Here is a 25974-nt window from a genome sequence, read left to right as displayed (position 1 = left end):
TGTTATGTAGAACCTCTTTTTAAATCTTTTACCCACCTTGCTTTAAATACTTATAGCCAAGAATTAAATCTATTTTTATGCCTAATTTTCCATTGTAGTGACCACATAGAAGTATTTCCAATGGGAAAAATAAATTTTAAGGCCCACAAAATGTCATTCTTTCTACCAAAATAAATAAATAAATAAATGAAGGAAAACTAGAAAACTAGTCTCTCTCTTGCATAAGGGAAAATGTGCATTTCATGAATCCAGGAGGTGAGACATTCCTGTGGGTCCCCTCTCATAATATGTTCTCCAACAGGATGTTTGTTTATAGAGCAGAACTGCCAAAAACTAGAACCGTCTTTGCATAAATCAGTCCCTCTGGAACTATTGTCCTCACAATGAGCACTCACTTCTTTTTTTTTAAATTTTTTTATTTTATATTGGAGTATAGCTGATTAACAATGTTGAAACTATCACAACATTGTTATTTGAGCACTTGCCTCTTCGATACCACCTGCAAGGCTGCTCTGTTGCTTTAGAAAGAATTGCTCTGGGATACTTAGTCTTATCCAAGAATAAGGCTGCAAAAAGTTTCCCTTGGGAGAGAGGGAGGTTTATGGCTCAGGGTGCTCAGTGACCCACAAAGCAGGGGATGGAGCAAAATGGCTTTTTTTTTTTAATTAAAGCACCAACTGCAGTACTCAATTTACTTTTCTGGTAGTTAAGCAGACACTGAGGCATTCTAATTCCTAAAAGACCACAAGGGTAACATTTTGTACATGATCTTTGTGAGCCATTGACTAGTAGCCTCTTAGTGAAATAGAGAAAATGATTGAACCACTGAAAGCGTCTCTCATCCAGTTAAGGAGTGACCAAGTCACTAAGAATCGTCTCTTAGGAAAAGTAAAGGTTGTCACCCATAGATGGGTGGCCCTTTGAAAATATTTTTCTATCCTTCTAATATGGCATTCCTAGAGCAAAGCTCAGAAATGTTGAGGTGAAAAACAAGCATTTTAATATGATGCATCTCTAACCCAGCCACCTCTACTAGCCCTGCCGGAAATGACCTTTCTGTCCACACAAGTTATTTGGCTTCAGGAACACACAACACTGAGTACAGATTGCTCCTGGGTTGGGGGAGCAGGAGAGTGCTTCTAGTGTCAAGCTAGGGGTTGTAGGACAAGCGACCCTCCTAGGAGGGCTGCAACTCCAGTACAAGCCTCCTAGTGAAATATGTTATTAGATCTCCTTGGTCTCAAATGAACTTAATGGAAGCTCACCTGATAGAGACCTGTGTGCAACCAGCCAATTAAATCTGAGCTGCATGCTGATTTTGAGCCCGGAGCTAGTTTATTAGCTACCTCAGTTTAAAAATGAGATAGAACAGAATTGGATGTCAATATAGGCTTGTGTTCTTGCCTGGAGAATCCCAGGGACAGGGGAGCCTGGTGGGCTGCCGTCTATGGGGTCGCACAGAGTTGGGCACGACTGAAGAGACTTAGCAACAGCAGCAGCAGGAGCATCTTTTGCAGTTTACTTACATATTTTACTCAGAAAAGATTGGTGTCTGCTTTTTATGTGTCTCGCTCTGTGCTGAGGGTCATGGGGGGATCCTACCTGTAAGACAAGGTTCTCTGTCCTCAGGTCATTTTCGATTTGGGTGCAGAAATCAGACACACACACACACAGTTTACATAGAAAATGCCCAGCAGGTGATCTCCAAGGCAATAGATGCAGTGGCAGATGGATCTTCCGATTCCATCCCCACCGTTCATTTTCTTCCTCAGCCTGTGTGAAAGAACAGCCATTTTGAAGCCTGCCCCCATCATCCCATGTGTACCGAGTGGCACAAAGCTACCTGGTTTGTCTTACAGTAGACACCTTTTTCATCATCACATCCATCTGCTCAAAAGCCTTTCCAAGCATACTCTATGACTGTCCAATTTCTTCTTCCTGATTTCTAAGACTATATCTGATCCATTTACTCTTCTTTCTTCTCAGTCCTCATCAGTGTGCTATAGATATTCCAATGTCCAAGCTTTGCTTCTCCTATTTCTCCTACTTGAGATGCCTTACCTTTCCTGCCTACCCCTTCTTTAAGACCCATCTCTCAAACCCTCCTTCCTCTCCAGTAAGCCCTCACTCTCCACCACAGAGTTCTCTGATCTTCTTTTCTTTGGACATACAACAGGCTTTATACTCTGTTCTTCACAACTTAGCACCAAATTTCCTTTAGTCTGGTAGTATCGGTTTCTGTTTCTTTTTTTTAAATTAATTTATTTTTTAATTGAAGGATAATTGCTTTACAGAATTTTGTTGTCTTCTGTCAAACTGTTTCATGTTTGCTAAGCTTATTTCCCCAATGAGATCACACATTTAGAACATTCCTTAGGTTCCCAATGAGTCACCCAGTCCAATCTGTCACCGCACTGATCCACAATTCCAAGTCTACTGGTTAACTGACCCACTGACTGGTTCCGAGGAAAGGGGGCCAAGCCCCTAGCAAGCATTGTTCCTCAGAGGCAAGGTTGTGAAATGCTTGCTGTTTAGAACTAGTCAGCCTCTGTGGTTTTTTCCCCCCTTCGGAAAAATTGTTTCTGCATTTAAAAAATGTTGTATATAATATTTTGTTTTTTTAATCTTTCTGTATTATTATGGCTTTCAGTGTCACTTTTTCCTTATGCCATACATTGTAATTGTGCATGCTTTCCATTGCTTTTCTAAAAATAATGATTGTTCTATGCTTTTAGGCCAAATTTATATAGGAAAGTGTTTCTCTGTCTGTCCTCTGTTATTCCTTTTCTTTTCCTTCATGCTCTGCTTTGAAGGAGCTAGGTAGTGTTGTAAAAAATAATTCTGCATGTGACCATGACATCCAATGAGAAGGTCCAAAAAAACTTCCAGGAATTTTAGGGGAAGATGACAAATGGAACTCCTACAACAAAGACGACTCAGGTGACAGTTTTCTTTCTTTTCTTTTTTTTTTTTTTGACAGTTTTCTAAAATGCTTTCTGAAGGCAAGCGTAGCACTGCCCTGGGATTTTGTCCAGGGCAGAATTGGTTGCTTTGCTGTGCCTTGAACCTGGCACAATTGAGTTACCAATATATGCTTTTGACCCCAACATGGCACCTGGCAAGAGGTGTGCCTGAATGAGTACAGGGTCATCCCCCAGTGTTGAGGAAAACAGCAACACTGCCATCACCACCCAGCACAACTCTAAAACATACCCTCCCACCCCTCCAGCCTTCTTGGGGAAACTGGATAAGTGTCTCCTCATCCATGAACACATAATGGCAAATAGGCATGACCTGTCTACATATATTGGGTCTCATTTCATATAATGAAGGTCATTCATTCACCCATTCATTTTTTCATTTGCTTATTCATTAAATATTTAGTGAATCAGGCACCAGGCAGGGTAAACGTTGGAGTACAGAGATGAGTAAGTCCCAGTTCCTGCCTTGAAGGAACTGATGGCCTAGCGAGGGACGCATGCAAGTCAGTTAGTGAGTATAGTTTAGCATGGTAAGTGCAATAGAGAAGTAAGCACTGAGGAGGGGTGTCTATTGAAGACTGAGGGAAGGAGCAGTTAGGGAAGGCTTCCTGGAGGAGGGGACCACTCAACTGAGGTGAATCTTAAAGAAGGAATAGAGCCAGCTATGTAAGAGTTGGGTGGCATTTAAGATACAAGGAACAGAATTATGAAGGCAGTAAGCATGACATAATATTAGTTGAGGTTCTATGACTATAACTACAGGTAGTTCAGCATAACTAGTGCATAGAGTGCTAAGGGGAAGGGTAGGAGATGGAGCTGTGAAAGTAATTGGGGGAGTTCCCGAGGGTTTACATATGTCATACTGAGGGCTTTGGATATGATTCTGAAGGCAGTGGGCCAACACTGAAGCAGGGAAATAATATCAGATTTGTGTTTCAAAATATCACTGTAGCCACAGGAAAAGAATGAATGTGGATGGTGCAGAGGATGGGGGCATCATGAGAGAAGGCAAGTCAGGCTGTGTGAATCACATAGGTGGGAAATCACAGAGGCCTAACCCAAGGGCCAGCATTGTAAGAATAAAAGAGAGCAATGCAGAGAGAATATTTAGGAGGAAGTGTTAATAGAACTAGGCAACTAATCAAGCTTCCCAGGTGGTTCAGTGGTAAAGAATCTGCCTGCCAATGCAGGAGATGCAAGAGATGCAGATTTGATCCTTGGGTCAAGAAGATCCCCTGGAGGAGGGCACGGCAACCCACTCCAGTATTCTTGCCTGAAGAATGCCATGGCAGAGAGGAGCCTGGTGGGCTACAATCCATGAGGTTGCAGAGAATCAGACATGACTGACTGAGCATGCATAGCATGCAGGCAAGTAATCAGATGGTGACAGGAGCAGCTAAGTAGAGTGAGGTAGGGAACACAAGAGGAACTGTAGTTTCTTCTTGTAGGTGGGGATAGGCAGTTGAGAATTTGTTTTCTTTTGAAAATATTTCAAGTGAGGGGGCTGTGAGGCAGCCAAATAAAGGTGTTCAGTAGGCGGTTAACTCCATGGGGTCAGAGGAGATCCACCTGAGGAGTCTTGAAAGTAGACAGTAATTGAAACCACACAAGTAGACGAAGTGACCTAAGGGAAAAGTGTGTTGATGATAAGAGAGGAGGACCTAGGACAGCTCCTGGGGACTACTAGTTAGAGTCTACCGAAGACCCAGAATTGTACGAGTAGACTCTCGGAAAGAATTGTGTGAAAGATGGTGGGGAGACGTTAGTTTCGTGAAGATCATAGTCAGCATGTCAGTTTTGACTTGAAGTCAGTGGCTGTGAGGGCTGAAACATGGCCATCTCAGGGAGGAGATCAGTTTGGGACCTCAGATTCATTTCACTGATTTGAAGAGTGAGGGTTAAGGAAGTCTAGATTGCCTTTTCAAGAAGTTGAAGCTAGAGAAGAAACGGTTGAGAGATTATAGCAACTGAAGAAAGCTATGTGGTAGCAGGGAGTTTTAATTTTTAAGGACAAAAGAAATCTCAGCATGTATTTTTAAAGCCAGATAGGAAGTGTCAGTAGAGAGGAAGAGACTGAAGATGTAAGAAGAAATAAGAAATAATCAATGGAGTGAGACCCCCCCCCCACCTCCATGGAGAAATGAGAGGGACAGGGACAGTGGAGCACCACTGAGCGTATAAACCTCAGGTAGAAGGATAGATGTGAAGTAAGATATGTGAAGTAAGTAAGATGTGAAGGGAGATGTTACTAATGGAGATACATTCCTAGGAGCGGGACAGGAAGTGAAGTCAAAGGAGTTCTAAACTCATGGCCTCTGTTTTTTCAGTGAAGTAGAAGGAATTTCTTATGCTGAAAGTAAAGGAGGAGAGGATGAAGCAGAAGTTTGAGTGAAGTGGTGAAATTCTAGAATGTTCCCTAAGAGGCGTGGGAAAGGAAGTTGACCAGGGCCAAGAAGGGTGTTGCCAGCACCACTGATGATCCAGCTCTGGTCCGTGACCTTTATAGTAAGCCCTAGTCTATATGGTTGTGATTTTTGCCCCCAACAACTTTACCAGCCTCGGTATGGAAATGGAGGTTTCATGGCTAGATTCTATCAGGGTAAAGTTTTGTTGGAGAGTTGAAAGAGGAGGTCAAAGGAGCAAAGTTTCCAGGGCAGTGGCTTAAGGGCAGTTTAAATGATGTACTGTAGAGTCTAGGCCAGGAGGAAGCTGAGCAGTTGGCTAAAAATGGAAGGATCCAGGGATTGGAGGTTTTGTTGAAATCAAAGAATAAGTAAAATAGGAGTAATGACACGAAAGAGTGAGAAAGCTGGGCCCAGAGAATAAGATAACAGAGTTATCTGAGAGAATATTACAGAGAAAGGGTCATTCTGGATAATGAAAAGGCCTGAAATAGCTGTGATTCTCCATTCTGCACATCATCTATGGTGCTTCAAAACATCATTTGCCCAGGCCTCCCTTTCAGAAATTCTGATAGGGTAGGTTCTGAGTGGGCTCAAGATATTCAGATTTTTGTGAAACTCTACAGGTTATTCTGATGAGCAGCCCTGGTTAAGAACCACTCATGTAATGGTGGCCATGGGAATGGATTGAAGGAGTGGAAAGGAGATGAAGTTCATTAAAGCTGAGGGGCATCAAGGACTTAAAAGGAGAGGGTGTGTGTGACAGAGGTGCCCATCTGTATATTATGTTTAACAGCAAGATGGCAGCACTTAGTGTTGGAAAGAATACTGGGAGCCAAAGTCAGTGATAAAGGAGACTTGGCCAGGAGAACTAAATGGCAGTGACCTCAAAGGAGGGGGCTTTGTAGACAAGTGCAGAATTGCTTATCTCAAACAATTTGGAATAAAAATGAGGCAACTCTGCCCTTCTCCATTGCCCTAAGCCTAAAGACATGGAATGGGGAAGAATGATCAGCGTCCATCAGGATTATCTGAGAAAGTGATATCTTCGTTGGATAGCAGGGTTTAAAATGATTTTTCTCAACCCCAGCTGCTTAAGGAAATACTGGAGGGCCTTTAAAAATCAACGATTCTGGGGACAACCCCAGAGTAAATCTGAATCTCTAGCAGTAGGGCTCTGAAATCTCTCTCCACCACCTCTCCAACTCTCTCTCTCTCTCTCTCACTCACTCTCTGACTTTTTTGAAGTTTCCCACACAAAAGTGATGCATAGTGAGGTTTGAGAACCTAAGGCAGGAAGTAAACAGTGCCTTTAATGAAGAGGTTGGAGTGAAGGTGTAGAGGGATTTTAATGGAGTAAGCCCTAGTCGCTAGAGGAAATGCAAAACATTGGAGTGAAGAATATAGGAGATGGCAGATGATTTCTCCTTTAAAATGTAGGGGGATGGAGAGAGATGTCAAGATGAAAGACTCTGGAGAGACTAGCTGACCCCTGGAGTTACAGCCAGAACCCATACACATGCAGAGGGTCCCAGTACTAAACACCATTTGTGATTTGTGGTCTAGTCAGCAATTTGTGACCTCTGTTCCAGGTTCCGATAGAATATGGTTGACAGTCTTACAAAGTGGTGCTTCTTCTTTGTGCTTCTGCTCTCTGCAAATATCAATCCAGAGCTGAACAGACTGCATCTTATGAGCCCAAGATTCAGGTTAGGCTGAATCTTAATATAAACAACCAGTTCCTGAGAATTTTCTAGAGGAGATACAGACATTTTTAGTATACCTTAAAAGAAAAAGAAAGAAAAAAGTTCTAACTTAGGATCCAGTCATTGAACATTTGCTGAAGATTAGGCTCAAATCTATTGATTTTTTTTAAATGATACTGAATAATAAATGTGGAAGTTGCTCAGTCATGTCCAACTTTTTGCGACCCCTTGGACTGTAGCCCACCAGGCTCCTCTGTCCATAGGGATTCTCCAGGCAAGAATACTGAAGAATACTCAAGAATACTGAAGTGGGTTGCCATTTCCCTCTCCAGAGGATGTTCCCAACCCAGGGATTGAACCTGGGTCTCCTGCATTGCAGGCAGATTATTTTACCTTCTGAGCCACCAGGAAAGCCTGAATAATAAACAGTGCAACTATTAAGAGTGTAGGTTCTGTGGACACAACTGGGATCTAGATTCAAATCCTGGCTCTGTCGGCTGTTGAATCCTGCATCTGTGGTTTAACTTCATTGAGTCTCACTTTCTTCATCTATACAACAATGTGTGTGTGTGTGTGTGTGTGTGTGTGTGTGTGTGTGTGTGTGTGTGTGTGCATGCTCACTAAGTCATATCCGACTCTTTGTGACCCCATGGACTGTAGCCCGCCAGGCTCCTCTGTCCATGGAATTTTCCAGGCAAGAATACTGGAGTGGGTTGCCATTTACTTCTCCAGGGGATCTTCCCAACCCAGGGATCGAACCTGCCTCTCTTGTGTCTCCTGCATTGGCAGGCGGATTCTTTACCAGCTGAGCAGCTTTGCCTTATAAAATTGTGGTTGAAACTAAATGAGATAACCCTAGAAACACTCTGCATGTGGTAAATATTCTCTAAATGCTAGTGACTACGTGTGCAGATGTAAGCTGTGTGCTAGGAAATGTGAGAATGAGTAAGATACAGTCTCTGCTGTCAAGTGTTTCAAATTTTAGCTACAGAGATAGGTATGTAAAGAAGAAATGAAAATGCAGTGTTAATCAGGGCCAAGCTCAGAGTGTACACTGGGTCACTCTATTGGAGCAGGAAGAGAAGGGCATTTAACTTTGTCTGCAGAAGGAAGACAGCAAAAGTCTTGCCAAAGGAGAAAGAATGCAAGAGTGAGTCTTCAAGAGTAAGGATTAATGGGAGTTGTCCACACAAAGCAGAGGTGTGTGGTAAGAAGTCAGGCTTTCCAGGCCTCAGCCTAGCACGTGTAAAAGCTTGGCAGTAAGAGAGAAGCTGGCAGTTGAGGGAGTATGAAATGGATAAGGAATAGTGGGGGCCACAGCAAGAATAGACAGTGGAGAGGTAAGCCGGGGGCAGATCATGCAGGCCCTTGGCTCACATGCTAGGGTGCATGATCTTTGAACATCTGGATAATGTGGGGTCTTAAAGGTAGGAATGTGGTCAGATACATATATTCCAAAAAGATTATTCTGGCCACAGAGTAATGAATCACAGAGGGCAAAATTGGAGATAGTAAGACCTGGTGAAAAATGCTGGTGCCTTGGACTAAGATGATGATGATTTGTGGAGATGAAAGAAAGAAGATGGATCCAAAATGAGTTAGAACCTGATGACTGATTAAATTGAATTAACGAAGGAGTCAAAGAAGCTCCCAAATTTAGGATTTGAGCAGTTGGGCCAGTATTGAAATACCCAATAGCCAGAGTAAGCATGTGTCTAAGACCCAGCAAATTAGGGCACCCAAAATGTGAAAACATTTTGGTTTGGGATATACAGTAGTTAGACAAGTTAATCATCATAGGAACATCAGAACTTTTGTGGCTTCCTTACCTTTTTTATGAAGTAGGATTGTTTTTATTTGAGAGAGAGAGTCACAATCTTTTCATTGCTTAGAGTCTCCAAAAGGGGAGGAGTCCAAGGCCTTAATCCTTCTCTGATCTGGGCAGTGAGTGGTTATCATTTCACTGAGAACATGGACACTGAAGGAGGAGCAGTTTGGATGTCCTGCCTCTGTTATAATTAGTGCTACATGATGAGAATGGCATAATTAGGCTGGTAAGGGACTGGCAATCAGGTGGCCTTAGGGAGACACCATTAAGCTGATTCTTGTCATTCAGCTTAAGTAGTGGAGCTTCCCTTGTAGCTCAATCGGTAAAGAATCTGCCTGCAGTGCAGGAGACATGGGTTCGATCCCTGGGTTGGGAAGATCTCCTGGAGAAGGAAATGGCAACCCACTCAAGTATCCTTGCCTGGAAAATCTCATGGACAGAGGAGCCTTATGGGCTGCAGTCCATGGGGTCGCAAAGAGTTGGGCACGACTGAGCAACTAACACTTATTTACATCTCAGTCAACATGCTTCAATTGTGCTGCCGTTGCTAACAGAGAAATAAGGAGAGCCTGTTTGCTGGCAAGAGAGATCATGAATGCAAATTAATATCATGATTAAAGATATAGCCTAAGCTAGGGGTTCTTAACCTGGATCCTAGGGAAATTTTGAGCCTCTGAAGTTATATTCAGAAGTGTGTATATGTGTGTATAATCCAATTTTGTAGACAGAAGTACCACAGCTTTCTTTAGATTTTTCATACTGGTCTTTGATACCAGAATGGTCACCAACCACCAGTAGATTTACTGTGAAGTAAATACAGCTGCTTCTTCAGTTTCTCACTTGGGATTCTTCCAAGGCTCTTGAAGGAGTCCTACCATTTTTGTATTGTTTTTTACTTAAAGGGAATATTCCTCTCAAATCACATAAAGTCTTTGTACCCACAAAATCTATATCTACCCCTGCCAACCACTGATTAGGAAACTACCCAACATGAGTTAGTATCTGGGAGTGAATGCCATCCAAGAGAAATGAATGCCAAAGACTGTACTAGGAAAGGAAAGGCAGAATAAGAAATGTCCATCGAATAAAGAATGATTACTCAGGGAGGAGGACGATCAGACCACATTGTCGAGGAAACAGAAAGGTGGTTAGCCATGTTCAACATGAATGGGAGATCAGGAAAGAGGAAAATAAGAAAGTGATTAGAAGAGTAGCTGGGTGATCAGTGGTGATCAGTGGACTGGCTAGAACAGAAAGCTGAGTGTTTTGTTTGCCTTTCTGGACAAGTAAAAGTGGTAGTTGAACAATCATAAGTGGTAGTTATGGTCTATAAACATGCAAGGGAAGTAGAAGTACCTACAGAAAATGCTAATCTTCATTGTTCAGTTAAAGTGATAGTCAATAAAATAGATTCACTGTAAATGTGGAATCTATACCGAGTTGAATTTAGATGGCACATATATACTTTTCAAAATGAATCCTAAATGTGTTCCATGACCAGGCAAAGACTTTGAGTGACCCTTGTCCCCCTCACCCACTCCCCCTGACCGCCTAATCTTTCTTTCCTAATCTTGTATCTTAATCCTCTTACTTCTTGAATTTCCATATTTGTGTCCCATATCTCTGTCCCCAAATAGAAGCCATAAGAGTGACCATTGGATATGAAATGTTTTGAATTTTAAATTTATCCTGGATAACCCACAGAACCAGTAATCCATTATGGTTAATTGAATGTTGTCTAAAATTCAAGGCAAGGAAACATCTATTTGAACCAGAATGTTCTAAATTTGCCACCCTGGCAGCTCTAAAGTTGATTGGTTTCAAGTGGGCAAAACTGGTTCATGCTGACTTACCCTGTATTAGGAGGTTACTTTTTTGACTGTGAAATGCAGCCATAGCAGAGATACATACTCAAATTTGCTGATATATAAATGCCATCTTACAGTGTTTCCACAATAACTTCCTCCTGGGATCATTTTGAGATAGACTAATTTCATTACAGTTCCCAAATTTATTTCTTCAGTGATTATTCCTTTGAAGTTTTTTTGACTTGAAATATTTATTCATAATTCCTTTGAAGTTTTTTGACTTGAAATATTTATTCATAATTGTGTCACTATGAAAAATCTGTTACTTGAGGACAATGATTTTGAATGGCTACCATGACAAAATTTATAAGGACATGGACGAATAGCTACAAAATATCGGAATTGGTTTGAAGTTTCTAGTTCAGTTCAGTTGCTCAGTGGTGTCTGACTCTGTGCAACCCCATGGGTTGCATACCAGGCCTGCAGCATACCAGGCCTCTCTGTTCATCACCAACTCCCAGAGATTACTCAAACTGATGTCCATTGAGTCAGTGATGCCATCCAACCGTCTCACCCTCTGTTGTCCCCTTCTTTTCCCACCTTCAATCTTTCCCAGCATCAGGGTCTTTATAAATGAGTCAATTCTTCGCACCAGGTGGCCAAAGTATTGGAGTTTCAGCTTCAGCATCAGTCCTTCCAATGAATATTCAGGACTGATTTCCTTTACGATAAACAGGTTGGATCTCTTTGCTTTCCTCGGGACTTGTAAGAGTCTTCTCAAACACCACAGTTCAAAAGCATCAATTCTTTGATGCTCAGCTTTCTTTATACTCCAAATCTCATATCCATCCATGACTACTGGAAAAACCCTAGCCTTGACTAGACAGACCTTTGTTGACAAAGTAATGTCTCTACTTTTTAATATGCTGTCTAGGTTGGTTATAACATTTCTTCCAAGGAGCAAGTGTCTTAATTTTATGGCAGTAGTCACCATCTGCAGTGATTTTGGAGACCCCCAAAATAAAGTCTGTCACTGTTTCCATTGTTTCCCCATCTGTTTGCCATGAAGTGATGGGACCAGATGCCGTGACCTTAGTTTTCTGAATGTTGAGTTTTAGGCCAACTTTTTCAATCTCCTCTTTCACTTTCATCAAGAGGCTCTTTAGTTCTTCACTTTCTGCCATAAGGTCAGTGTCACCTGCATATCTGAGGTTATTGACATTTCTCCTGGCAATCTTGATTTCAGCTTGTGCTTCATCCAGCCCAGCATTTCTCATGATGTACTCTGCATATAAGTTAAATAAGCAGGGTGACAATATACAGCCTTGATGTACTCCTTTCCTGATTTGGAACCAGTCTGTTGTTCCATGTCTGGTTCTAACTGTTGCTTCTTGACCTGCATACAGATTTCTCAAGAGGCAGATCAGGTGGTCTGGTATTCCCATCTCTTGAAGAATGTTCCACAGTTTATTATGATCCTCATAGTCAATAAAACAGAAGTAGATGTTTTTCTGGAACTCTCGCTTTTTCAATGATTCAACGGATGTTGGCAATTTGACCTCTGGTTTCTCTGCCTTTTTAAATCCAGCTTAAACATTTAGAAGTTCACGGTTCACATATTACTGAAGCCTGGCTTGGAGAATTTTAGCATTACTTTGCTAGTGTGTGAGATGAGTACAATTGTGTGGTAGTTTGCCTTTCTTTGGGATTGGAATGAAAACTGACCTTTTCTAGTCCTGTGGCCACTGTTGAGTTTTCCAAATTTGCTAGTATATTGAGTGCAGCACTTTTACAGCATCATCTTTTAGGATTTGAAATAGCTCAACTAGAATTCCATCACTTTCACTAGCTTTGTTCATAGTGATGCTTCCTAAGGCCCACTTGACTTCTCATTCCAGGATGTCTGGCTCTAGGTTACTGATCACACCGTCGTGATTATCTGGGTCATGAAGATCTTTTTTGTATAGTTTTTGTGTGTTTTCTTGCCATCTCTTCTTAATATCTTCTGCTTCTGTTAGGTCCATACCATTTCTGTCCTTTATTGTGTCCATCTTTGCATGAAATTTTGTTTCTAGGAATGACCTGAAATTAATCCAGTAAAAAGCAGCAATTTGTTCTTATTCTTTGTTTTTTCGCTAGCAATGTTCTGGGTAAGATATGATTTAAAACATTTTTAATGATAAAGAGAGACTTGCAATATTATTGATTTGCAATAATATTCTCACTGACAGAAGACTAAGCATCTGTTAAGATATGCTTTGTAATGTAAGCATGTAAGTTTTAAAAGTTCTAGTTACTTAATATTTAGCTATGGTTTAACATAGAAACGCTTAATAGATAAACACTTATAGATAGTTTAAGCACTTTTCTATTCGTTCTTTCTAATAGTAAAGCTTAGCTTTACTTGAGTCTAATGAATTCCTTCTTTAGTAGGTGATATTTGATTCAGCAAAGCCAGTTAAATACAATCTACCTAGATACCTGTTGATTATATCATTAGACTGGTAAAAGATATAAATCAGTTTGACTACAAGTTTTGTTTGAATTGGATTTGGAAATTTGTAAATTATTTGGACCTGACATTTTGTCCAGCTCTCAGCCACTTACTTATATAAAATTATAAATTCTGGAGTTAAATATTTTTATAATTGCATTGGTCTCAATTGTCATTCAGCTTTGTAATTATTTTGATGAACCTAACTGTACAACTTATGGATGGCAAAACTTTATCCCAAATAAATACATGTTAACATTTTGCCTTTAGCCAATAAGAAGAAAGAGAAAGAGCGCCCAGAGATCTCTCTTCCTTCAGACTTTGAACATACGATTCATGTTGGGTTTGATGCAGTCACCGGGGAATTCACTGTAAGTAAGCTTCTTATTTTGTTTTGTAAGGCATAAAAAAATTCCTTTGTGAAAATCAGTTTCAAAGAAGAATTGCCATGTCCCAAAATATCAGACTTGATGTCTTTGGTGACTTCAAGGAAGATGGACTTTGCCTAGACTATCACAGGTAGAACTAGAGAGTGGCTTTTGAATTGGCAAAATTATTTTGTTCATCGTGACAAAAATGTCTAATTGTGGTTAGCCTTCAACTTGATTGAAAATGCTAATTTCCTATGGCACAGGAAGCATAGTCTAGATAGACTCAACTTGAGATTGTTCTTTATCACTTGAAGTGAATCTGAGAACCATTGACTCAACTTGGCCAATGAGGACAGTCTATCTGAATAATTCAGGCTTTACATTGGATCCTGGATTACCTAGATAAATTAACCACACTAACCAAAAATCTCTGTAAAACTGATCTTTTTTCCCTTTGATTTCAAGAACATAGCTTATTTTTATGCTTATATACAGGTATATTTTATAGACATTCAAAACAACAAACCTCATGTTTCAGAAAGAAATATTGATGGGTGTATTGTGTGCTTTAGTGGTTATATACTTACTTTATATTTGTATATATAATAAATACCAATAAGAATTTCCCAGAAAGGCTATAGCTATAGATCCAGTCTTTCTTTGGATATTGGTAGTGCCCAAATGGCACATAATCTCAGATCTGATATATTACGCCTGTTTTTTTTTTTTTTTTAAAGATCTAGCATTTTTCTTTTAGATGGATAAAGGAAAAGATATGGGTAGAAATATGTCCTCAGGAAGATCAAGTACTTTTTCATACTAGTAAGGACCTCAGTCAAAATGTGCATTCTGAGATAATGAGTAATTTTGAATGCATTCTGGAAAAAACAATCTTTGATGGAACCATCTCCATTGATTCTTGGCTTCTTAAACCAGAGAGAAATTTAGATATTACATAAGTAAATTTCCTATTTCATAACATGATGGTTAGTGAGTAGACTTTGTCATAAGATTAAATTTTTGAAAAGAAGAAACAAATTAATTTGATTTAGAGAATCAAATGATGTTTCTAAATTAACAGACAAGTTATCTTTTTTCTTAATTCCAAAAGTAAGCTGTGTGAGAATGAAATGGAAATTGATTAAACATCTTAGTCTTGTAAAATGATATAAACTTATTGTATGTTCTCAGTAGCAAGTAGAAGAGAACGTTAAGAAGTACTGACATTAATAAAGTTGAGATAATGATTTAACCAATTTCATCACTGAAATCAGAGACATTATTTAAATAGCTTTGAATTTGAGCCCAGTCTCTGTTCTTTGCCATATTTGAGAATATTCTGTTAGCTACACTTAGAAAATGTAACCTCACTATCACTGCTACCACTGTTATCACCACCACCAAAACCAACAAATCATTATATATTGGTATTTTGAATAATCTGAACAAGATTAGATTTTAAAAATAATCGTAAAGAGATGACTTTTTTTCTGACGTTTGAAACAGTAAAAGCACTTAATCATTATAAGTTTTCTCTTAAAATACTTCACTTATTTAAGAGCTCTCTTTCCCAGTTTTGACCTTTTTGTTTTCTATGTGCTTTTCTTCTGTTTTATTGTCTTATTTCATATTTCTCTTTTCTTTTATTCTTCCTTTTTGTTTTTGGATGTGAAAAATTTCCCCTCCACTATTCTCATGTGATATAGTCTGGTTCCTTTCCAATTTTTAAATATTTTTCCACTTTTTCTTACTTGTCTGACATCTTATGATACAATTTTTCTGTCTTTTCTTTCGTTTGTTCTTTATGGGTTTTGAATGGAAATGAAAGAAAGTGAATCACAGCATTTTGCTGACTGTAGATCAGTTGTTTTCACTTTGCTATCAATTAGAACCCAAAGAACCAGTCAGAGCGGTGTGGGATAGCAATATGTGATGGGCAGTCTTTCCAATCATGAAAAACAGCTCAATGCAACTAAACCAAACCAAACAATAACTTTTCCCCTCTTCTCAAAAATCTAATATTGAAATAAACTGTTTGATGCAGTTGTTAGAAATCCATTGAATATGGATAAGACACAGGCTAAATTTGGAAATCTGATATACTTTATTGTCATCATGATAATCTCTTATAACTGTCTGACCCCACATTATTTTTTTTAATACCAAATTCTTTTTTTACCATCTTAACCTGTGATTTATATTTACTGACTTTAACAATACCAAACGATAATAAGCTTTTAAAAGTCATTTTATTGGTAGGATTTAGAATTAAGTCTTAATTGCCCCTAATCCACTAATTGATTATGTATATGTGAGTGTGCATGTGGAGGGGGAGGGACATATTACTAAATTTGCCCACTGCAGTTGCTGAGGTTGAATTTTGAGCAATTGGTTGAACTATCTGGTCCCATTGCGTCCGAAGGGCCTGTTACTTAGAATATTTGGACACTGATTTGGTATATTGCTTGGTGCTTATCCTTTGACTGATTGGCCCATAAAACCTTGTATACTTGGACCCTGAGGTTAAAATTATTGGTTGGGAGGTGAGATTTGGGGTATAAAACTATTACAAGTCCTTACCCTTTATCTTGCCATTTTTGTCCCAAATACTTCAGAACTCCCCCTTCCAGACCTCTAGACCTGTGACGGTCGCTTCAAGTCAATCAGAGGGAAAAATGGTATGAGTGATATAAATAATCATTTCTTCTGATAAGATAAATGCTTGGCCTGTTGTATCATGCTGCCATTCTCCTGGGCTACAATGGATAATCCCCAGCTTGATGTACATCTAGTTGTTATTACCTACATGGTCAGGCCTTGACATGTGCTCCTGCTTCTGATGCTCACACGTCTAGGTCTTCATGAGCTATCTGACTTCTGGGGTTTACATACCTCAATTTGGAATAATGAGATGGCTTTCTGTTTACATCCCTTTGTGGCATACATTCAGATTTAAGTGTTAGGTCTCATTGATGAATTGGTTTATCTCAACTTAAAAAAGGAAAAAAGACATTATGTCAGCAGCATAGTCACATGGTAAGTATAGTTGTCTGGAAGATCTTTTGCAGTTGACAGCAGTTATTCCTGCTGTTTAGTGATCATAAGACTATTATCACAAAAGTTTAGAAGTGCCATGAGAATGTATAGTGACTGCAAATATTCTAATGATTATGGTAATGATCATGCCAGTGACGTCCGCTCTAGTGGTTATGTGCAATGCATACCTAGTTTTGTAACACTTAATAACTCCTTTGGCCATTAGAGTATTAACCAAATGCTATTAATTGCACTTAGAATCAGAACTGGGATCATGCATGGGCTCCTGAGTTCCAATTTTTGGCTTAAAGCTTTAGCATCAAATTGCGTGATGAATGCATGTAAAAGTGTCCTTTTCACTGTGCTTGGAGTAACCCCAAATGCCAGGAATCAAAGACCTGTATCCCAAATCAAACCAGTTGGGTCAAAGCATGTTTCTGTAGTGTTGTAAATAATATCTTTATTTAGACAAAGGTGTTACCTTATGTCTCATCTTATTATGTGGGAAATGGGACTTTGGAACAGCGACATTAAAATGGAGATTGTTCATAATGTGGTTTGAAATGAAATGGTTTCCCTTCCCTGGTCTAAATGACTCAGAAATTCAAACATAGAGTCTGGCTGTGTGGGAAATCCTTAATCTAGTTTTTTCTAAGCCAGCCATGACTTTAGCTCCAAAATATAGGAAAATCACTTTAATGAGGTCAAGGTTAAATTCAGCATCACAATATAACTCTTCGTTGAATTTTAGCCATACAGACACTTCCCATGTGAAATTGAAAACGGTTCACCAGAATTGGGAACTGAAATTTGTAAGTTCATCACATGGCCACTGGCTACCTGTGATCACCCAGTTGTAAAAGATGACTTACAAATTATTGTTGAAGCTTTTCTTGATGCCATCCTTCTTTCCTCCAAATTCATGTTTCTGCCTTTTGGTAATTTCTCTAGCCATGTAATGGTAACTCTTACAACTGCTTATTTATGGAGGAAGCATCTGGCCAAAACTGGAATTACTGCATCCAAACTTTGGAACATTGTCGTTTTCTCTGTTTTCTGAAATCTGTTGTCCTGTAGCCTGTCCTGGCCCTGATTTAGTTAATACCTCCCTATTCTCACAACCGCCCCACTTTAGAAGGGATTACCCCCTCCCCATTCAGACCCATTGGTTTCATCTCCTCCCACCTTCTAAGTTGTCCCACATTCTGTTTTAACTTTCTTTTCTTTCTTTATTTACGTCCATTACAGCCAGATCTCTATGGCTCACAGATGTGCCCAGGGAAGCTCCCAGAGGTGCGTCACAGGCCCAAAAGAAGCTTGCATCAAAGTGCTTCTTTGAGATGTCATAGCACTGCAGCAGCAGGTTCATGTGTGTGCAGTAGAGTTGTTGCTTGGCTTATCTCACTTTTTTGTTGTCATTCCCAAACTCTGGAGGCCCACGTCACACATTGTTTTGCCGAGACTTCATAGGACAAAGCCACGTAAATTGTGTCTAGATGCACTTCAGGAATAGTGTGTCTGTTTCTCGCTCCAAGTTGCTCTTGGAGGTTGGATAATTATGAAATGGGGGCGTCCATAGGCCGAACATGTAGGAAAGGATGCAAAGCTCACCTCCCAGTGTAATCTTTGCAATTCTCCTTGGTTAGAGTGCCAAGTACTCCCTCCTCTCTGCTCTAAATGCTTTGGATGATTGCAAATTTTCACAAGGCTTTGGCTTGGTTGCCACAGTCCCCAGGTTCTATGTGGCCAGTGAATGAAGCAGGGAGGAGGGGATAGAGGGAGGAGAGGAGAAAGCTGCAGGGAAAATACCCAAAGCAGCCTTGACTATTTAGCACTCCTGTGGTTATTGCTCTGCCATGATTCTGTTTTCGTCTCCTCTCAATCCCTCTTTATATTAAAGTTCTAGGCCCCCCAAAAATTGCATTTGATAATCACAAAATATGAACTGACCAAGGGTGAGGCTTTCCTTTTATTCTAAGAGATATTCTGATTACAACATGCTCAGAAACAGCTTATGTTATTCTAGACATATAAATCCTATTGATCCGAACTATACTATGCTGTGCACAAATTTAGAGAAGTCTTGCTATGTCTGCCCTGAGTCGCCAGAAAAAAATAAGCTAAGCCGTAAACATCATTTCATGGATGAGCAGAGTTAATATGGAGGTGATTTTCATGCGCTTTTTTTTTTCTATCACAGTCATACTCCCACCCACCCTTTTTAAGTTGGATCCTAGTTTTACCTATGTGTTTTAATTAGAGAAGAGAATGATTGCATTATTAAGTTACTAACTTTAAATCTAGAGTGTAACTTCAGTTTCCCAAGTGTAATCCTACAGGTAGCATGGGCTTCTTGGTGAAGAACTTTACTGGAACATGAAAATGCAGCTGCCGAATGTTCTGAGCTGCCATTCTTTCCCTTTGGTTGTCCACAGGGAATTCCTGAGCAATGGGCACGATTACTCCAGACCTCCAACATAACAAAGCTGGAACAGAAGAAAAACCCCCAAGCTGTCCTAGATGTTCTCAAATTCTATGATTCCAAAGAAACAGTCAACAACCAGAAATACATGAGCTTTACATCAGGAGGTAAGAATAAATCTAAGATATCAAAAAGTAAAGGAGAAGGAATTCCCTGGTGGTCCAGAGGTTAGGACTCCACGTTTTCATTGACATGGACCTGGGTTCGATCCCTGGTTGGAGAACTAAGATGCCACAAACTGTGCGACACATCCAAAACCAACAAACAAAAAATTGAAGTCATTTCAGTCTCAGAAATTCAGGATTAGAACAGAATGCCTGGAGGGCATTTGAAGACAGTTCAAGCTCCTTTTCCAAATGACTTCAACATAAGTTAGCCAGAGGATAAGTTGGAAGTTGAAGTTGATGTTAGGAGATTTATGGTATTTGAGTGATTTTAGAGCTCAAACAAGGAAATTGTCCAGTGAAGTAGTAGTTGTCAGTTTGAATCAGCAATCACAATTGTTGTTTTGACTCTTCACTGGCGTGAAGACACTCAAGTCACTTAGGATCAGGCCTTGTGATGTGTTCATGAAATAAGAGGTGTCTGGATCAAACCCTGGTCTCTTGAAATTTATTTTTTTTATCTCTTTGATCATTGAATTGCACCATGATGACACAGCACAAATTTTATGGTTGCTGGATTATTTTGATCAGACCTCAAAATTAGACTTACAAAAAAGACATATGTCTTGGTATTTATAAGAGATCAAAATGGCTGTGTTCCTCCTGCCTTATTTCAGCTTCATTTGCTAGCATGTGACCTGGCCTTTGATACGTTGATGTCCAAATTTGTACGATAAACAACTGGGTTGCATCTCTAAAGCAATTTATTATTTTACATCTAAAGGAAGAAGAGAATACTATCATTACAGCTCCAGCTAAAAAATGCCCCTCCCTCTTGGCATTGGTTTTAATACATAGGGCAGATTTGCAGAATTTACTCTTTATTCCATGTTGCAAAATCACTTCAGTCGTGTCTGACTCTGTGTGACCCCATAGACGGCAACCCACCAGGCTCCCTGGTCCCTGGAATTCTCCAGGCAAGAACACTGGAGTGGGTTGCCATTTCCTTCTCCAATGCATGAAAGTGAAAAGTGAAAGTGAAGTCGCTTAGTCATGTCCAACCCTTAGCGACTCCATGGACTGCAGCCCACCAGGCTTCTCCGTCCATGGGATTTTCCAAGCAAGAGTACTGGAGTGGGGTGCCATTGCCTTATTCCATGTTGCCACTGCTTTTTCACCATTTTTATGTGTCGAATTTTCCCAGCTTACAAAGATGAGATCCTGAAAACTAGGTTAGAACTCAACAGTGTCTGAGCTACTGCTGTATTCTGAAACTCACCATGTGTTTTCTTGATGCTCTCATGTTGTGACTAATAGCATAGGAAGGGGAGGGAAGGAGCAGAAGGGGAAAAGAAAGCAGGGTGGAAGGAAGGAAAGAAAGGGAAGGAAGGAGGGGAAGAGGGAAGGAGGAAGCTGAGGAAAAATTCTGAATATAGATGAGTAGAGTCATACCAGTCAGAAGTAGGTAGTCTCAGCATTGCTCAGTATAGGTGCAGTTCACTGGAGGCCTTCATTAAAACCTATAAAATGGGGTGGCGAGAATATGGTGATGATGCAAGGGTGTGAACTATTTTAACAAAAATGTCATTTGTCATGATATCTATTTAATACTGAATTGACAATTTTCCTTCTGGTCAAACACATGCGGTTTTTTAGAGCATAGTCTCTCAATGAGGCAGTCTTTATAAAACAAAGGTAATATCTTTATCTTCACTTTTCAGATAAAAGCGCACACGGATACATAGCAGCCCATCCTTCGGTAAGTGAAAAATTGAAAATGGTCTTGTATGATTGGTATTTCTGGTGGTCCAACAGAATATAATTGTGCAAGACTAGTTTTTAAATACACATAGAGTCTTTAAAAAATAGTTTCAGAGGTATAATTTAGAATGATAAAATTCACCCTTTTAAAGTGTACAGTTTGATGAGTTTTAGTAAATGTATATACCTATGCCACCATCACCATAATCCAATTTTCGAACATTTTCATCACCCCAATAAGGTCTCCTAAGTCTGCCTAGAGTTAACCCCATCCACCCCACCCTAGCCCTAGGGCATCACTAATCTGATTTTATGGATTTGTCATTTTGGACATTTCACATAAATGAAATAATATAGTATATGACCTTTGGGGATTGACTTTTCTCACTCAGCATATGACCCAATTAAGTAAGTCTTATCACTGTCTCCATTTTACAGGTGAGATTCAGAGAGGTGAAATAACTTGTCTAAGGCCATACCACTACATCTTTTGGTATCACCTGTTCCAGCACACTGAGATGAAGTGGGGAGGGGAAAACTAAAAGTCCCATAGATAGTTTCATCAGAGAAGTGACTGGAAAATAAGAAACTTAGCTCAAGGGCCTTGAAAGTGCTATAGTATCTGAAAGAATACTCATACAGAGAAAATCGTCTTAGACAAGGCTTCTCTTTGTATGAGTTTCATTTTGAAAACCTGATAGAAATAATTTCCTGCCTTGTCTGCTTCCTTAAGAGTGAAATATTATAATTAGCAATAGTGAAAGTTTCCTAACTGCTTATTCAGAGTCATGGATAATCAAGCTAATTCTTCCTCTTATAAAGGACAAATGCTGGCCTGCTTTGATGTCACCCTGGGCAGTCAGTGTGACAGCAGTAAATCATTACTGGTGAAAATTAAAGACTCTCAAATAATATGGCAGTTCCTCAAAAATTTAGAAGAAAATTACCACATGAATCAGCAGTTCCACTTCGGGATATATACCCAGAACTGAAAGGGGAGTCTTGAGTAGGTATTTATACACTCATATTTATAGCAGCAATGTTCACAGTAACCAGAATGTGGAAGCAATCCAAGTGTCCCTCAACAGATGAATGAATAAACATTGTGGTATATCCTTACAATGGGTTATTAATCAAACTTAAAAAGGAAGGACATCCTTATATATGCTACAACATGGATGAACCTCTAGGACATTATGCTAAGTGAAACTATCCAGTCACAGAAAGAAAAATACCATGATTCTGCCTATATATAAGGTGCCTAAAGTAGTCAGTATCATAGATACAGAAAGTGGTTGCTGGGTGAGGTAGAAATGGGGTGTTGTTTAATGGGTACAGAGTTTCAGTGATGAAAAGAATTCGGGGGATGGATAGCAGTGATGGATGCACAGCAATGTGAATATACGTAACTCTCCTGCACTGTACACTTAAAAATGGTAAATTTTATGTTATGTCTATTTTATCACAACTAAAGAGAAAACTTAAAAGAATAAAGGCTCTGGACATAAGTGTTTGGTCTTTTCCTCCACTTACAAGCTGAGGCCACTTTGGGAAAGTGGCTTGATTTCTGTGACCCTCTCTTTCCTCAGCCTTAACTGGGAATACTAACAATACTTGCTTCCTAAAACATGTGTGACTATTGAATATGATAATGCATATAATATACTTCATACATTTCCTAGCACCTACTACATCTTCATTAAATGTAAGCTACTACTGCTGCTGCTTTTAGATGGCAACGAGGATGAAAACTCATTCTCTCCACACGTGAGACTTGCATGAGGCCCTGGTACTGGTGCCTTAGCACAGAATTCTCACAACAGAGCAGAAGGTAGCCCTCCTGTTCTCACTGCTCATTGCCCTCCTGCTGCTTCTTTGCTATGACAGCTTCCTGGACTCCATTGAAAACAGCACATGAAGGAAGATGCTAACAAAGTGGGAAAGACAAATGCCAACCTTCCATCATCAACACATATTTTACCTCCCTTGATTTAATTACTGTCATTATTGTGCAATTCAAGATAGATATGTTGACAAATAGTTGTTATCTCTTTAGGGAGGTCAGTTATTTTGAACACCAGCTTCCTAGGATGGTCCATTGGCCTTCTTTTTAGCTTGCTTCTATTGGCTTTACTTGTAGAACTAAAACTAAATCTATATAATGTTCAAAATATTCCATCAGATCAGGACAGAAACTGATGAATTCACTGTTGGAGTTAAGAACAACTGGATATTTACTTTTTAAAACATGTATCTATCAAGTGCCTCCTTGTCAAAACTAGGAAATTTAGAGCTCAGTCAAGTAAAGGAAGAGAAGTATGAACATAAAGAAGCACAGTACCATATGGATCACGTTATACACCATAAAATATTTCCATTTTCTATGAGAATTCAAAGAAAGGAGCTACCTTTTATCTGGGGAGGAATAAAGGAAGCAGGCCCTTTTCAAGGGCTTAAGCTCAGTGCCTAGTACAAAATATGCACTTGGCACATATTTTGAATGTTGAATTAGAAAAATGCTTCATAGAAAAGGTGGAATTTGAACTCGATCCTAAAGTTCAGATGCGTTTGGATCTGTGAAGATACAGAAGGGTATTCTTGGCAAAGGGAAAGCATGATAAAGGGCAGGGTAGTGAAGAGAGCAAGGGGACAATGGGGTATGAGTTTGAATGAAGACTGAGATGCAAGAAAAGGAATCATAGGAGTTCAGCTTTGAAAGGTTGGAGCCAAATCATAGAAGCCCTTAAACAGTATTCTAAGGAATCTGGTCTAATTAAGTGTACAGGGGGAAGCCCTTGAAGTTTTGTGGAGCAAGAGAGTTAAGTTATTAAAGCTTATGAAGGGTGATTTGATCACACATGTTCACAAGGAATTAAGGACAGAAGGTAAGACTGGATGAAGGGAGACCGACCGGAGAGATATTGCAGGCATCCAAGGCCAGAGGTGATGTGGGCCTACGTGAGACAGTGGCAATGGGAATGGAGATTAGATTTAAATTCCAGAGATATCCAGGTCACTAATTAGATGTTGGAGGAAAGGTTGAGGTCAAAGATAATTGCAGGTTTTCCATGATATGTGGGTGGCCAAAAAGATGAGAACATTATCTTCCAGGAGGTGCATATTTCTGTAAGAAGATGCTGAGTTTCCCATCAGGCAACTTGAGTTCAAAGGGCTGGCCAGATTCCCAGATGGAGACAATTGATTAAACTACCTGACTAAGGGTGGGTTTCTATTGATCAGATGAACTAAATTTGGAATCTTAAGGTCACGTTGGATCACTTCTTTGGGACTCAGTAACTTAGAACTGGGGAATTGCACTTTATGTACTTTTTATGATTTTAGGGGAAGATTGTACTTCACACTGCTTGTGCTTTTGTTGCATTAGAAACACTTCCAGTAGACCTAGCTATCCTATAGGATGTGACTTCATGGGATTGACTACGCCTTCTAGACATAGCCTGAATTGTTTACAAGTTTCAGCATCTTCTAGTAGCCTGGATGGGAATCAAAACAGAAACAATGTTGTAGTCACTAAATGTGTTAAACTAATGGCTATATAATTAATATGGAGTTAATGATGCCTCCCATTGTTGTAGGAATCTGATTTGCTTCTCACCCATCACAGCTTCTTTGGTATTAGTGTTATTAAACACTAAATACTGTTCAGGGACCTACTGTTCAATCTGAGGCTATTTTGACATTTGTGTATATTTATTGTACTATCAGGGCTTCCCAGGTGGCACTAGTGGTAAAGAGCCTATCTGCCAATGCAGGAGACACAAGAGATGCGGGCTTGATCCCTGGGTCAGGAAGATTCCCTGGAGGAGGGCATGGCAACCCACTCCAGTACTCTTGCCTGGAGAATCCCATGGATAGAGGAGCCTGGAGGGCTATAGGTCATAGGGTCCCAGAGAGTCAGACACAACTGAAGTGACAGCGTGCACACACACACATTTATGCCATATCCAGATGCATGCTCTTACCCTTAGGCACAAAATAGCCCTTTTCTTGTTGATAAACTGTCAGCAGTCAACACAATGATAACCTGCCTGGTACAAATTCAAGGCTTTATTACCAATTAATTTGATTTTTACAATATATTCATTGATTTAAAAAACATTAAAACTCGAAAATGTTACATGAATAGTTCACTGTTTGTGAGCTCAGTGGAAAATGAAAGGAATTTAAAAAATCTCATGGTGCTTAAATCCTGACCTGAATTTATCTCTGAGTGTGGGCAGGTCCAGGCCACCAAACTGCAGACAGTTCTGCTGACGTGTAAAAGATGAAATTCCCTCCTATCCCTACGTGCTTAAATATCTTATCTCCCTTTTCTCATTTCTGAAGAGAAACAATGAATAGTTAATACCTGGTCTTTGTTTTTATCCTAAGAGTACAAAAACAGCATCAGAGCCTCCTTTGGCTCCTCCCGTGTCTGAAGAAGAAGATGAAGAAGAGGAAGAAGAAGAAGATGACAATGAGCCCCCACCAGTCATTGCACCAAGACCAGAGCATACAAAATCAGTAAGTCCCAAGTGACTGTTTCCAAATAATTCAACAGATGTCCTTTGAAACAATCCTGGAGTTCAAAACTAGTTGATGGCCCAGTATCTATTGAGCATCTGTTTTCCCAGAACTAGAATGAGTGAGTGAAAGTCGCTCAGTCGTGTCCAGCTGTTTGAGACCCCATGGACTATACAGTCCATGAAATTCTCCAGGCCAGAATACTGGAGTGGGTAGCCTTTACCTTCTCCAGGGGATCTTCTCAACCCAGGAATCAAATCCAGGTTTCCTGCAATGATAGTTCAGTTGGTAAAGAATCTGCTGTGATGCAGGAGATCCTGGTTCGATTCCAGGGTCAGGAAGATCCCCTGGAGAAGGGATAGGCTACCCACTCTGTTATTCTTGGGCTTCCCTTGTGGCTCAGCTGGTAAAGAACTAGAATATAAGATACAAACTTGGTTGGGGCTACTGTTTGAAGATACAGATTAACACATGACA

At 39.8% G+C, this 25974-nt stretch overlaps 1 protein-coding gene across 10 annotated transcripts in view; it reads left to right on the top strand.

The window, feature by feature from the left end:
* PAK3 (p21 (RAC1) activated kinase 3) overlaps positions 1 to 25974 on the top strand; it is a 306671-nt gene that overhangs the window by 217730 nt on the left and 62967 nt on the right. For 5 of the 10 annotated variants that reach the window (XM_015105099.4, XM_042242240.2, XM_042242239.2 and 2 more), the window contains 5 exons: positions 13490 to 13590; positions 17875 to 17919; positions 19062 to 19215; positions 20934 to 20971; positions 25366 to 25497. In XM_015105099.4, coding sequence (XP_014960585.1) covers positions 13490 to 13590; positions 17875 to 17919; positions 19062 to 19215; positions 20934 to 20971; positions 25366 to 25497 — 470 coding nt within the window. The remainder of the gene's footprint in view (positions 1 to 13489; positions 13591 to 17874; positions 17920 to 19061; positions 19216 to 20933; positions 20972 to 25365; positions 25498 to 25974) is intronic. The other 5 variants (XM_060408440.1, XM_027963550.3, XM_060408439.1 and 2 more) reach the window with 1 other exon arrangement.

The sequence above is a fragment of the Ovis aries genome, chromosome X (genome assembly GCF_016772045.2).
Source record: "Ovis aries strain OAR_USU_Benz2616 breed Rambouillet chromosome X, ARS-UI_Ramb_v3.0, whole genome shotgun sequence".
Taxonomy (NCBI): Eukaryota; Metazoa; Chordata; class Mammalia; order Artiodactyla; family Bovidae; genus Ovis; species Ovis aries.
This window is presented reverse-complemented; position numbering and strand designations above follow the sequence as displayed.